General features: G+C 56.1%; 1 protein-coding gene across 3 annotated transcripts in view; it reads right to left on the bottom strand.

The window, feature by feature from the left end:
• Positions 1-6,775: 6,775 nt before the first annotated feature.
• The window catches only part of MIB2 (MIB E3 ubiquitin protein ligase 2), a 56,604-nt gene continuing 49,095 nt past the window's right edge, over positions 6,776-14,284 (bottom strand). For all 3 annotated transcript variants that reach the window (XM_038747389.1, XM_038747388.1, XM_038747390.1), the window contains exons 13-18: positions 12,985-13,111; positions 12,102-12,341; positions 8,445-8,623; positions 7,591-7,787; positions 7,241-7,306; positions 6,776-7,051 (exon numbers count right to left, since the gene is read on the bottom strand). In XM_038747389.1, the coding sequence (XP_038603317.1) occupies positions 6,816-7,051; positions 7,241-7,306; positions 7,591-7,787; positions 8,445-8,623; positions 12,102-12,341; positions 12,985-13,111 (1,045 nt within the window). In that variant the 3' untranslated portion in view covers positions 6,776-6,815. The remainder of the gene's footprint in view (positions 7,052-7,240; positions 7,307-7,590; positions 7,788-8,444; positions 8,624-12,101; positions 12,342-12,984; positions 13,112-14,284) is intronic.

The raw sequence follows: 14,284 nt of genomic DNA on the forward strand, positions 1-14,284 counted from the left end.
GTGAACGCTGCCTCTGGGCCTAGGCCCTTAATCCGATTGGGAGGAGAGTGGATAGCTTAGCCCCATTACTGAGGAAGTAACTTGGGCCCAGAGAGGGAAACTGACCTGTTCAAGATCACACAGCAGGCCAGCAGACCAGACAGGCGGTCTCTCAAGGCAGGGACCCCAGAGGGACCCCCGCTATGGTTCTGATACCACAATTTATTAGTTATTACTACTATGGATTTGAAGGGGAGAAGGGGATAAACGGGCTGGAAAACAGAGGGAAAGTGCCGCCAGCCGCAATGGAGCTGGGACTCCACTTTCCTCCCCTAGGACACGGGGGCCCACTCGGGGGTGGCTGCCGTGGGCTGGAAAGCCCACTTGTGTGGGTTTGGTTGGATGCCCAGGGTTTCCCCCTGCCCGTGCTTTGGGGTGGTGGAGCAGGGCATCAGGAGCCGGAGGAGCCCTCAGCCAGACAGGGACAGGAGAAGGAGGCCACTGTCAACCTGGCAGAGGTGCCCGGAGTGGGCTGCAGGGTCAAGCCGGGTCCCCTGCTCGGCCCTGCGCCCTGAGGCCTCTCCCCGCACAGACACTGGCTGGCACCTCCCCTCGCCCTGGTGCTCCCTTCCAGGCTGCCGGAATCCAGTGCCGCCTGGTGCCTCGGGAGAGCCAGCTGTGGGCTGTGGCCTGGGTGGGTACCTGGGGGCACAGCCAGCAGAGTGGGAGGGAGAGGAGGAGGAGGAGGAGACTCTTGGGAGCGCCGAGGTCTACGGCCGATGCAGATGCCACTTCCAAGCAGGCGAGCGAAGGCTGTCTGGCAGTACCTGGGAGCTGGCCACTCCGCTGACCAGCTGGAGCTCCAGACCGCAGTACAGGCTGCTTCGGGCGAGACAGTGGGCATGGGGAGGAGGAGGAGAGGAGCGCGTCTCCCCCAGCTGCCCTGGGTCCCTGGCAACGCTGGGGGCTCTGGGCCAGAGGAACGGGGGCAGGGGGAACTCCCAGAGACCCTAGGCCCAACCTCACCCCTCTGTCCTCCAAACCTCCCCATCTCTCTCCACCCCGGCCGCCCCTTCTGAGAATCGGCTCCTCTCTCCAGTCCCCCGCCCTGCCCTTGTCAGTCTGTTCTGGGAGACAGGGATGCCAACCCCTGCTGTTGGGGGCAGGACCCAGTCTCCTCGGAGAGGGGGTGGGGGCTGGCAAGGTGGGCATGGGATGGTGGTGACTTTCCACTTTTCCAGGTCCCCAGTCACTCCCTCCCAGCACCGTAAGAGGCTGGGGACTTAAGACTGAATTGGGGTGTGCCCCATCTCTACACTGTAAGCTTGTTGTGGGTAGGGATCATGTCTACCAACTCAGAGTATACTCTCCCAAGCGCTTGGTACAGGGCTCTGCATACAGTAAGTGCTCAATAAACACTACTGATTGAAATATGATTGATTGGTGGTCACCCAGGAGAGGCAGTGTGGTCCAATGGAAAGAGCTCAGGGCTGCGGGTCGGAAAATTCAGGTTCAAGGCCCTCCTCAATCAGCTCTCTCCCCTGTTACTTAACCTGGCTCCTCTCGCCCATACAGCCCAGCCCACACGCTTGGCTCCTCTAACACCAGCCTACTGGCTGGGCCTCGCTCTCTCCTCCTCCGCTGTTAGCCCCCTTGCTCCCTCCCTCCCTCCCCTGATCATCAATCTTATTTATTGAGCGCTTACTGTGTGCAGAGCACTGTACTAAGCGCTTGATAGCTTGAGCACTGATAGATCAGTGCTCTCCCCAGCCTCAAAGTCCTACTGAAATGGTACCTCCTCCAAGAAGCCTTCCTCTATAAGCTCTCACCCCCACCTCCCTATTTTCCCTCCCTATTTCTCACTTTGTCCTATCTATTGCATTGTTGTCTCCCAAGCACTTTGTACAGTGCTCCACACGAAGTGCTCAACAAATACCAATGATGGAGACAATCTGGGTTCTAGTGCCAGTTATAATAATGACGACGACCACGGTATTTGTTAAGTGCTTACTGTTCAGCAAACACTGTGCTGTCCGAGCACACTGTCCGAGCACAGAGAAGCAGCGTGGCTCAGTGGAAAGAGCATGGGCTTTGGAGTCAGAGGTCATGGGTTCAAATCCCAGCTCCGCCACATGTCTGCTGTGTGACCTTGGGCAAGTCACTTAACTTCTCTGAGCCTCAGTTACCTCATCTGCAAAGTGGGGATTAAGACGGTGAGCCCCCGTGGCACAACCGGATCACCATGTATCCTCCCCAGCGCTTAGAACAGTGCTTTGCACATAGTAAACACTTAACAAATGCCATTATTATTATTAAATGCTGGAGGTAGATACACATTATCACCAGATCAGACCCTGTCCCATATGGGGCTCAGGGTCTAAGAGGGAGAAGAGCCATTTAATTCCCAGATTACAGATGAGGAAACTGAGGCTCAGAGCAGTCAAATGTCTTGCCCAAGACCACAAAGCAGGCAAGTGGCAGAGGTGGGATTAGAGCCTAGGTTCCTTAACTCGCGGGCCTATGTTTTTTCCGCTAGGCCCTAATGGCAAAGGCCCCTGCCCTGCTCTGGGAATGCTTGGGTAGGAAGCAGGTTGGCCTTGCTGCCCCATGCCACTCGCTGCTGCCAGCTCTGCCAGACAAGGAGCCTGAGCTCTCGAAAAACTCTTGTGGAGAGGGAAAATGGAGGAGTGGGGAGTGGGAGGGAAAGGAAGGGGAAAGAAGCCCATGGCATCTTGCTCTCCTATCCAACCTACCCAGCAATGGTATTTGCTGAGGGCTTACTGTGTGCAGACCACTGTGGTAAGCACTTGGGAGAGTTCAATACAAGAGTTGGTAGACATTTTCCCTGCCCACAAGGAGTTTACAGCCTAGAACCTACTGCTTAGACCTGCCAATTTTATCAGACAAGTTTCACGGATCCGCCCCTTCTTAATAATAATAATAATAATAATTGGCATCTGTTAAGCACTTACTATGTGCAAAGCACTGTTCTAAGCGCTGGGGGGGATACAGGGTGATCAGGTTGTCCCATGTGGGGCTCACAGTCTTAATCCCCATTTTACAGATGAGGGAACTGAGGCCCAGAGAAGTTAAGTGACTTGCCCAAGATCACACAGCAGACGTGGTCATGGGATTCAAACCCATGACCTCTGACTCCAAAGCCCATGCTCTTTCCACTGAGCCATGCTGCTTCTCTAACCCTTCTTAACCCACTCAGCCATTACCCTGGTTCAAGAGCTCAACGTATCACAATTGGCAATGGCATCAGCCTCTCCGCACACTGCCGCCTGGACCGTCTTGTCTTCCCAAAGCATCGCTCGGCACACGTCTCCCCTCCTCTCAGCTCCCTCCACATCGAGCAAAGACTTGGCTTCAGGTTCCCCTCCAGCGACTCCCAACCTCTCCACCTTTCTCTTCAGTCCCCTCCACCCCGATTCCCACTCTTCACTCCTTCCACATCCTCCTCTTTCACTCTCCCCTTGCCTGTCTCCAAATTCATGCTCTCAGGCCAAGTGCCTGGAATTCAGTTCCCCCCATAACCTGCCACCCTTCAAGCCTTCCTAAAATAATAATAATTATGGTATTTGTTATGCGCTTACTATGTGCCAAGCACTGTTCTAAGCACCAGGAGAGTACAAGGTGATCAGGTTGTCCCACGGGGGGCTCACAGTCTTAATCCCCATTTTACAGATGAGGTAACTGAGGCCCAGAGAAGCAAAGTGACTTACCCAAAGTCACACAGCTGACAAGTGGAAGAGCTGGGATTAGAACCCACGACTTCTGACTCCCAAGCCCGGGATTTTACCACTGGACCACACTGCTTCCTCTTCCAGGAAGCCCGCCCTGACTCTCAATGAGCCCGCTGTTGGGTAGGGACCGTCTCTATATGTTGCAAACTTGTATTTCCCAAGCGCTTAGTACAGTGCTCTGCACACAGTAAGCGCTCAATAAATACGATTGATTGATTGATTGATTGAACCCATTAGCTGCCTTTTGCATTTTGGATCTAATTTACGTCCACCCTTAGCACTTGTGTAAATATGCAGAGTCAATATTTCTAGGACTGTCTTCCCTCTCATCCCTGGTTGAAGTGTAAACTCCAATGGAGGAAAGGGGTCGGGGCCAGATCTGAGGGTTTCAAGGGTGTCGGAGATGAGGAAGCGGAGGTAGAAAATGAAAACCACTCATTCAAGGTGTTCGGACAGGGCTGGAAGCGGGGCGATGGGAAGAAAGCCGGAAAGTGTAGGTTTTTTAGGATGGGAGAGATGACGAGGGCATTTGAAGACAGAGAAGAAGCCATCAGACAATGAGGGGCTGATGTGGCCCTTAGGAGGGAGAGGAGGAAATGTAACAAGTGGCCTAGTGGATAATAATGATGGCATTTGTTAAGCGCTTACTATGTGCAAAGCACTGTTCTAAGCAGTGGGGGAGATATGAGGTGATCAGGTTGTCCCACATGGGGCTCACAGTCTTCATCCCCATGTTACAGATGAGGTCACTGAGGCTCAGAGAAGTGAAGTGACTTACCCAAGGTCACACAGCAGACACGCGGCAGAACTGGGATTAGAACCAAGCCCGAGCTCTTTCCACTGAGCAACGCTCCTTCTCTGGGTGGATGAAGCACAGGTCTGGGTGTTGGGACCTGGGTTTCAATCCCGGCTCCAACCCTGCTGTGTGACCTCGGGCAAGTCATGTCATTTCTCTGTGCCTCAGTTACTTCATCTGTAAAATGGGGTTTAATGCTGTGAGCCCCACGTGGAATAGGGACTGTGTCCAACCTGATTAGCTTGTATCTACCCTAGTGCTTAATGTAGTACAGGTCACATAACAGTGCTTGGCAAATAGTAAGCGCTTAAATACCATCATTATAATAATAATGATGATGGTATTTGTTACTAAATGTACTTACTATGAGCTTACTTACATACTTAAGTACTTATGGGCTTACTATATGTCAGGAACTGTACTAAGCGCTGGGGTGGATACGAGCAAATTGGGTTGACACAGTCCCTGTCCCACATGGGGCTCACGGTCTCAATCCCCATTTTACAGATGAGGTAACTGAGGCCCAGAAAAGTGACTTGCCCAAAGTCACACAGCAAAGTGGTGGAGTCAGGATTAGAACCCATGACCTTCTGATTCCCAGGCCTGTGACTTTCTAGACTGTGAGCCCACTGTTGAGTAGGGACCGTCTCTATATGTTGCCAACTTGAATTTCCCAAGCGCTTAGCACAGTGCTCTGCACACAGTAAGCGCTCAATACGATTGAATGCATGAATGAATATCCCCTATGCCATGCTGCTTCTCCTCCAAGAGGTCTCCCCCAATGAAGCCCCCTCTTTTCCCTAGCTCCCTCTCCCTTGCGCGTCATCTATGCGCTTGGATCCGTGACCTTTGAGCATTTGCTATCTGCCCCACCCTCAACCCCACCGCACTTATGTACACCTTTAAATTATATATTATGTATTCATATCAATGTCTATCTCCCCCTCTAGACGGTAAGTTTGTTGTGGGCAGGGAACTTGTCTGCCAATTCTGTTGTACTCTACTCTCCCAAGAACTTAGTACAGTGCTCTGCACACAGTAAGCATTCACTAAATACCGCTGATTAGTACCATTAAGACAGCACCGGGGCACACAGTAAGCACTTTACTAGTGACATTAAAAAGAGACATGAGGAAAAAGATGTTGGGGGTGCTCGCTGTGGCAACAGATTGTGAGTTCAGGCAGAGTTCATGGGTGCGAAAGATGAGAGGATGTGGGGAACCCGGGGTGAGCAGTGAGGGACGGATTCTGGGGTGACCATACCTGATGGTTTCCATTTGGTCGGTAAATTGGTAGGCGAGAGAGAGGAGGAAGGTGAGGCCGTTGGGGGCTTTGGAAGGGAGGTGCAGGGCTGGAAGCGTTGGAGGGGGCGATGGGCAAAAGGGGGGCGATGAGGGAGGGCAGAGATGCCGAGTGGAAGAGAGGGCAGAGTGGCGGCCAGCCTCTGGCATCCTCCCTGGCCAGTGTATAATTACTGTTCCATCCAAGGGAAAGAAGCCGCTCTCTCTGATGTGGGAGCGAGCATTTTTTGCCCCGCCCCACCCAGCCCGACCCTCTCCCCAGGCCCTACCCCAAGGGCCACCCTGAGCACAGAGCGGGAGGCGCCAAGCAGGGTAAAGTTCAGTCTTCCTTTTATAAAATGCTCTGGTGGTTTTTTGTTGGTTTTTTTTTTTTTTGCAAAGGCAAATTTCTGAAAATGGCTCTTGTGTAACAGGTTAGTGCCTGAGCGGGAAGTGGGGGGTGCCCTGGCTCGACGGAGGAGGGTCTTCGAAAGCCCATCGGAAACGTAGTGACCACAACACACTCAACAGCACCACGATCAAAGGACTGGAGCCACTGAGGGCGGGAGGGCGGGCGGGCGGGCACGTGACCGGGCTCTGGGGGCTCCCCCCATCTCGGGGGCCCACAGGCAGAGTCAGTGAGGCACCGGGGGCCTGGGGGGCAGCACTGGGGAGCCCCTCATCTTGGGGAGCACAACGGGGGCCGATAGCCCTATTGGGATAACCCGCCCCATACCCCGGTCCCTGCCCCGATCCCGTCCGCCGGCGCAGGCCGAGCAAGGAGCGCAGCGGGTGAGAAATGAACGGAGGGCCCGGGAGGGGAGTCGACACCAGACCGGCGGCGTGAGCCGGGCCGGGCCGGGTCCCCACTTGGGTCCCAGCCCCCCTCCCCACCACCCTGTAAAGTGCAAAAGGTTCCCTTTGCCGCCTGAACCCACCTGACCCCCTCCCCCCGCCCACAGTCGGGCCCCCCGGCCCTGGCTTCCGGGCCCGGTCAGGCGGCGTGGGCGCTCAGACGAAGATGGGGATGCGGTCGCGGATGCCCTGGCGGCAGATGGGGCAGACGCTGAGGGAGGCGCTGCACTCCTGGCAGGAGCCGTGCCCGCACTGGAACACCAGCCGGATGTGGCTGTCGATGCAGATGGGGCAGGTGATGCGCTCCTCCATCTGCCGGTAGCGGCTCTGCAGCTCCTCCATCAGTTGCCGCTGGCCCGCCGCCTCTGGCCCGCCGCCCACCTCGGAGCTGTCTGAGGGTCGACCCGGGCGGGGGGACCGGGGTCAGGACCGACAGCTGCACCCCGGGCCCGGCCCCCTCCCCTTCCTTCCCTCACCCTCAGGCTGGTTCTCCCAGCCTGCGCCCCTCCTGCCCCTGTCCGACTCCACCCTCTCCCTCCCACCGAGGGAAGGCCCGGTGGGCGCTCCCTGTCCCCACCCACCTGGTTTGAGCTTTTTGGCGATGGTTACTTGACATTTGATGCATTTCTTCATCCTCCGGGAGCACTCTGCGGACCCACAAAGGGCTTTACTTCTCGGTGGCTGGGGGTCAGCCCAGGCCTCGTCCGTTTCGGTACCTACGCCTCCTCCCGCCGTCCACTTCCACACCCCACAACCATCGGCCCACCCGTCTTTTCATTCAGCCATCAACCCACCCGCTCGTCCACCCCATCCATCCAGGCACGCTTCCACCCTCCCGACCGTCCGCTTCTCCGCCCGCCGCTGTCCCGGCTGAGGCAGACGGGAGAGGCCGGGGAGGATGGGGGGGAGAGGGAGCGGGGTCCGGGCTCACCTTCGCAAACGATGCTGTGCTGACAGGGCTGGAAGAGCACGAGCAGGGCGAGCTCGGAGCAGACCAGGCACTCGGCCAGCCCCGCCCCGCCGGCGGCGACAGGGCCGACGCTCAGGTTGGTCATGGTATTGGGGGTGGAGTGTGCCCTGCGTAGGTTGCAGCTCACCCCTGCGTTGCCCAACGAAGCCTGCTGCTCCCTGAGAGGGGACCGAGGGGTTGTACTGCCCGGCCGGAGGGCAGGCCGGCCCTCCCCCGACACCCGCCGACGTTCCCCTCACGGCATCCCCAGTGCCCACTGAGCCGGCTGGTCTGCCGCAGCAACCCTCCACCCTCCCGTACCACCGTCCAATCTCGTTTGATCTCAAAAGCTAAGCAGGACCCGGTTAATACCTGGTTGGGAACACCAGGCACTGTAGGCTAGTAGCCTAGTGGTTAGAGCACAGGCCCGGGAGTCAGAGATCCTGGGTTCTAATCCCGACTCTGCCACTTGCCTGCTGGGTGACCGTGGGCCAGTCACTTAACCCCTCTGTACCTCCGTTTCCTCATTTAAAGGAGGTTAAGTACCTGGGAAGCAACGTGGCCTACTGGGAAGAGCCAGGAGGGTTCTAATCCCAGCTCCGCCACTTGTCTGCTTTGTGACCTTGGGCAAGTCACTTCTCTGTGCCTCAGTTACCTCATCTGCAAAACGGGGATTAAGGCTGTGAGCCCTATGTGGGGCAACCTGATTAGCTTGTATCTACCCCAGCGCTTAGTACGGTGCCTGGCTCATAGTAAGTGCTTAACAAGTACCATTTAAAAAAAAAAAAGCGCTCTGGTGGAGGGAGTTCGGGGGTGGGGGGATGAGGGTGTCACACCTGAACCTCTGGGCAAAGCTCCGAACGGCCTGGACGGTGCGTCCATCTGTGACGAGGTCCAGAGGGCACTTCCCGCGGTGGTTGGTGTAGCCCAGGTCGGCCCCCTCTTGGGCCAGGAAGCAGGCGATGGCCACACCTACATTCAGCTCCACATTGCCCAAGAGGCCGGAAGCCTGCAGCTGGAGGGAGGGGGAGCCCCGGTCACGGGAGCATTGGGGTGCAGCCCCCCACCTGGGGGTCCCGTTGCCGCAGCCCCTCAGGCCCGTGCGGTCGGGTAGCTCTCTTTGGTGGGTGGCTACCCTGGGGACCACGCGCTTCACGCTGATCCAGCGTTGGATGGGCCCAGGGGACTTGGGACTCTGGTCCCATAGCCTTTCTGCCCCTTGGAGCGGGCCACACCAGGAAGGGTGGTTTGGTGAGGGGAGGTGAGAGCCTTGGCGACCCCAGAGGTTCCGTCAGTGTGGCCATTGGCTAGATGCCTGCCAGGAGCCTGGGGGCTGATGGAGCTGATAGCCCCAGGTAGGGGCAGGGCAGGCAGCTAGGCAAGGCTGGGGCAGAAAGAGCAGCAGGAGGGCCCCAGGTGCCCACTGTCCTTGGTAAAAGACAAGGGCTTAGCCAGCGTCCAGGTGGTAGGCTATGCCCTCTCCCCAGCCCCCGGCAGATCGTGGCGAGGGAAGGGAGGAAGGGGGGACGACGGCGGGCCATAGTTGGGGGTGGGAAGGAAGGCGGGGCAGTGGTCTGACTCCCTCAGCACCGGGATGTGGCGAGGGCTGCAACACCTGGGGGTGAGCCACAGGCCCCCTGCCCAAGGGACCTGGCCTTCTCAGCCACCCCGGAGCCGGTCACGGGGGCACGGCCCCTCCAAAGTCAGCTCTCAGCTCTGCTGCTACGTCTACTGCTCCCTCTTCCCTAGAGAAGGTCCTCGCGTGCCCCTGCCACGCGACCCAGGCTGGCGGGCCAGGCCTGGGGCCTTCTGACCCCACAGGGTCACAACCATCCCTGGTCCCTTGCTGACCATGCTGGGCCGCCCCGCCGGCATCCGATCTGCCTTCAGGGGGGCAGTGAGAGTGTATGTGGGGGTGGGGAGGCATCTGCTCCAACTGAGCCTGTCCAGAGCAGGAACAGAGGCCCCACTGTCCAGGGCCTGGAAATCTGGGACCTTTTTACTGGGCCAGGAATTAGTTATTCAACACACACACACACACACACACACACACACACTCTCTCTCTCTCCCTCTCTCACTCACACACAGAAACAGACACACGCATACAGACATAGTCTTCCTGCCATGGACATATGCACACACAAACACACAAAAACAAACATACACCCCAGGCCTGGCACTGAGAGAAAAGACCCTGTCAATCCAGCTATGAGGTGGCCACATCCGGCTGGACACGGTCCCTTAGGGGCCTGGCGAGAGCAGGTGGCTGAGGTAGCCGGCAGACCCCCAACCACCCTCTGGTTAAGCGCTTAGTACAGTGCTCTGCACACAGTAAGCACTCAATAAATACGATTGAATGAAAGAACAGTTGCCCTGGCCTCCCGGCGAACCACCCTTGTAGCAGTTCTGGTAGCTCAGGGCTCATATCGGGGGCAGCTGGGTCTGTATCAGCCTCTTTACTGTATCAGCCTCCTCTCTGATCTCCCATCCTCCTGTCTCTCCCCTCTTCAATCCATAGTTCATGCCACTGCCCGGATTGTCTTTGTCTAGAAATGCTCCGGGCATGTTACTCCCCTCTTCAAAAATCTCCAGTGGTTACCAATCAACCTACGCATCAGGCAGAAACTCCTCACCCTCAGCTTCAAGGCTGTCCATCACCTCGCCCCCTCCTACCTCACCTCCCTTCTCTCCTCCAGCCCAGCCCACACCCTCCGCTCCTCTGCCGCTAATCTCCTCACCGGGCCTCCTTCTCGCCTGTCCCGCCGTTGACCCCCGGCCCACGTCATCCCCCTGGCCTGGAATGCCCTCCCTCTGCCCATCCGCCAAGCTAGCTCTCTTCCTCCCTTCAAGGCCCTACTGAGAGCTCACCTCCTCCAGGAGGCCTTCCCAGATTGAGCCCCCTCCTTCCTCTCACCCTCTTCCCCCTCTCTATCCCCCCCACCTTACCTCCTCCCCCTCCCCACAGCACCTGTATATATGTATATATGTTTGTACGTATTTATTACTCTATTTTACTTGTGCATACTTATTTTATTTTGTTAATGTTTTGTTTTGTTCTCTGTCTCCCCCTTCTAGACTGTGAGCCCACTGTTGGGTAGGGACCGTCTCTATATGTTGCCAACTTGTACTTCCCTAGTGTTTAGTACAGTGCTCTGCACACAGTAAGCGCTCAGTAAATACAATTGAATGAATGAATGAATGCATGGTGGAAAAAGCTTGGGGCTGGGAGTCGGGAGACCCAGGTCTAGCCCCAGCTCGGGTCCTCGATCACCTTGCCCCCTCCTACCTTTCCTAACTACTCTCCAGCTACAACCGAGCCTGCAAATTTCACTCCTCCTCTAATGCTAACCTTCTCACAGTACCTCCATCTCGTCTATCTCTCCACCGACCTCTCATCTGCATCCTGCCTCTGCCCAGGAATGCTCTTTTTCCTCATATCCAACAGACAATTACTCTCCCCTCCTTCCAAGTTTTACCGAAGGGACATCTCCTAAGCCCTCCTTTCCGCTTCTCCCGCTCCCTTCCGTGTTGCCCTGACTTGCTCCCTTTATTCATCCCCCGACCCAGCCCTACAGCACTTCCATACATATCTCTTATTTATTTATATTAATGTCTGTCTCCCCTCTAGACTGTAAGCTCGCCGTGGGCAGGGAATATGTCTGTTTATTGTTATACTGAACTCTCCCAAGTGCTTAGTACAGTGCTCTGCACACAGCAAAAGCTCAATACAATTGACTGACGACTGACTGAATGACTGGTTTGCTGTATGACGTCTTAGGCAAGTCGCTTAACGTCTCTGGGCCTCAGTTTCCTCATCTGTAAAATGGAGATCCGATACCCGTTCCCCCTCCCTCTCAGAATTGTGTGGAACAGGGACTGTGCCTAGTCAATCTTGTAGCTGCCCCAGCGCTAAGCACAGTGCTTGGCAGGGAGTAAGGGCTTAAGCCAACTGTAAGCTCGCTGTGGGTGATTTATTTTGTTAATGATGTGCATATAGCTTTAATTCTATTTGTTCTGACGATTTTGACACCCGTCTACATGTTTTGTTTTGTTGTCTGTCTCCCCCTTCTAGACTGTGAGCCCGTGGTTGGGTAGGGACCGTCTCTATCTGTTGCCGACTTGTCCTTCCCAAGCGCTTAGTACAGTGCTCTGCACACAGTAAGCGCTCTATAAATACGATTGAATGTGGGCAAGGAACGTGTCTGTTATACTGTACTCTCCCCAGGACTTAGTGCTCTGCACACGGTAAGAACCCAATAAAAACAACTATTTAGTAATACTATCAATCGGTCCCCTAGGGTGACAGTGAACAAGGGGGTTCGGTGGGAGGAGACGGTAATCAATTATGAAAGGAAGGGCTCCGGGGCAGCTCTACTGGGTCCATCTCCTGTGCCCAGGCTGGGGACCACCCATCCCCCCTGGGCCCCACCAGACCCTCCCTCGGCGGGAAGCTCCCGCCCTCATCCCCCCCAGGCCGCGCTGCGGCTCCCACCTTGGAGAGGAGCGAGAGTCTGTCCTGCGGAGCGGCCGCCCCGTCGCTGGCGGCGGCCAGGGTCAGCAGCTGGTGCCGCTCCAGGGCCATGTGCATGGCCGTGTCCCCGTCTTCGTCCTCGGCGTTCACGCTGCTGCCCGCGCTCACCAGGAGCGGCACCAGCCGCAGGTGCCCCTGGATCACCGCCAGGTGCAGGGGGGACTGGTTCCGGTTGGTCCGGATGTTCACATCACAGCGGCCCTGCCCGAGGCGGGGTGGGGTGGGGGGGGAGTGGGATCACGGTGGGTCGGCGGACTCCCCTAACTGGCCACCCTGAGGTAGGCGGAAGAGCCCGGTGGGGTGGGGGTGGGAAGGCAGGATGGTTTGGAGGTCCCCCGTCACTTTCCTCCTCCTCCTCCCGGCATGGGGACAGTGTATGCCCTACCGGAAACAGCAAGGGATTGGGAGCTGGGTTTCGGGTCTGGCTCAGCCTCTGGTCGCTGCTTGACTTGGCGCAAGTCGCTTAACCTCTCTGGGCCTCAGTTTCCCCGCCGACAAAACGGGGACGAGAGTCCTGCTCTCCCTGCCTCTTGGCCACGAGTGCCGTGTGGGCCAGGGACTGTGTCCGAGCCTTTGGGCCCGGGAGTCGGGAGGTCCTGGGTCCCAATCCAGGCTCCGCCACTTGTGTGCTGTGGGCGACCTCGGGCAAGTCACTTCACTTCTCTGTGCCTCAGTTACCTCGTCTATAAAATGGGGGTTGAGACTGTGAGCCCCATTAGGGGCAGGGACTGTGTCCAACCTGATTTTCTTGTATCCACTCCGTTCAGTACAGTGCCTGGCACACATTAAGCACTTAAATACAACTATTATTATAATATCTGCCCTGACGTCGGCTCCCTCTTACCTCTTTAATGAGGATCTCAGCCACCTCCAGGTGGTTATTGAGAGCGGCCAGGTGCAGGGCAGAGAAACCATCTGCCTTCTTAGCATCCACCAGCTGCCGGGCCCGGGCCAAGATCTTCTTTACTGCCCTGCAAGGAGAAAAGGGGTGAAGAGCCAACCAGGGGCACCCTTCAGCCAGGATGGGGCCCACCAGGGATCAACTGGGCTACGAGAACACTGATTATTACTCTATTTATTTTACTTGTGAATATCTATTCTATTTATTTTATTTTGGTAATATGTTTGGTTTTGTTCTCTGTCTCCCCCTTCTAGACTGTGAGCCCACTGTTGGGTAGGGACCGTCATTATATGCTGCCAACCAAGCGCTTAGGACAGTGCTCTGCACACAGTAAGCGCTCAATAAAGACGATTGATTGACTGATTGAAAGCTATAAAGGGTAAATCTCCGTACCAAGTGCTGGGAAGAATGTGTGGGCACTAATTCAACAGGGTCCCTGCCCCGTGGAGGAGGGGCTTGCAATCTGGGCGAGAGAGACAGAGAAGGACAGGGAGAGACACACAGAGGGAGAGAACCAAGTTCTCTCGACCTCTTCCTGCCTCCATGCCAGTGCGTTCCAGCTGGCCACCATCCACTCCATCCATCAATCGATCAATCAATCTTGGTACTGTCTGAGCATTTACCGGGTGCAGATTATTAGGCACTTGGCAGAGAACACCAGAAGGAAGAGACCCTGCCCTCAGGGGCTTTACAATAATAATAATAATGATGGCATTTATTAAGCGCTTACTATGTGCAAAGCACTGTTCTAAGCACTGGGGAGTTTACAAGGGGATCAGGTTGTCCCACGGGGGGCTCACAGTCTTCATCCCCATTTTACAGATGAGGGAACGGAGGCACAGAGAAGTGAAGTGACTTCCCCAAAGTCACACAGCTGACAATTGGCGGAGCCGGGATTTGAACCCATGACCTCTGACTCCAAAGCCCGTGCTCTTTCCCACTGCGCCACCCTGCTTCTTTCCTAAAAGGGGAAAGAGCATAAATTATTTTAAATTAGAAGGAGCACTTCTACTGTACTCTCTTCTCCTGATGGTGGCTCAGGAGTGCAATGTCAGGATTAAGCGCTTACTATGTGCAGAGCACTGTTCTAAGCACTGGGGATTCCTAAGCTAAGCCTTCCTTCCTCTCCCCCTCGTCCCCCTCTCCATCCCCCCATCTTACCTCCTTCCCTTCCCCACAGCACCTGCAGCACAGCATATGTATATATGTTTGTACACATTTATTACTATATTTATTTTACTTG

The sequence above is a fragment of the Tachyglossus aculeatus genome, chromosome 5 (assembly GCF_015852505.1).
Source record: "Tachyglossus aculeatus isolate mTacAcu1 chromosome 5, mTacAcu1.pri, whole genome shotgun sequence".
In the NCBI taxonomy this organism is placed as follows: domain Eukaryota; kingdom Metazoa; phylum Chordata; class Mammalia; order Monotremata; family Tachyglossidae; genus Tachyglossus; species Tachyglossus aculeatus.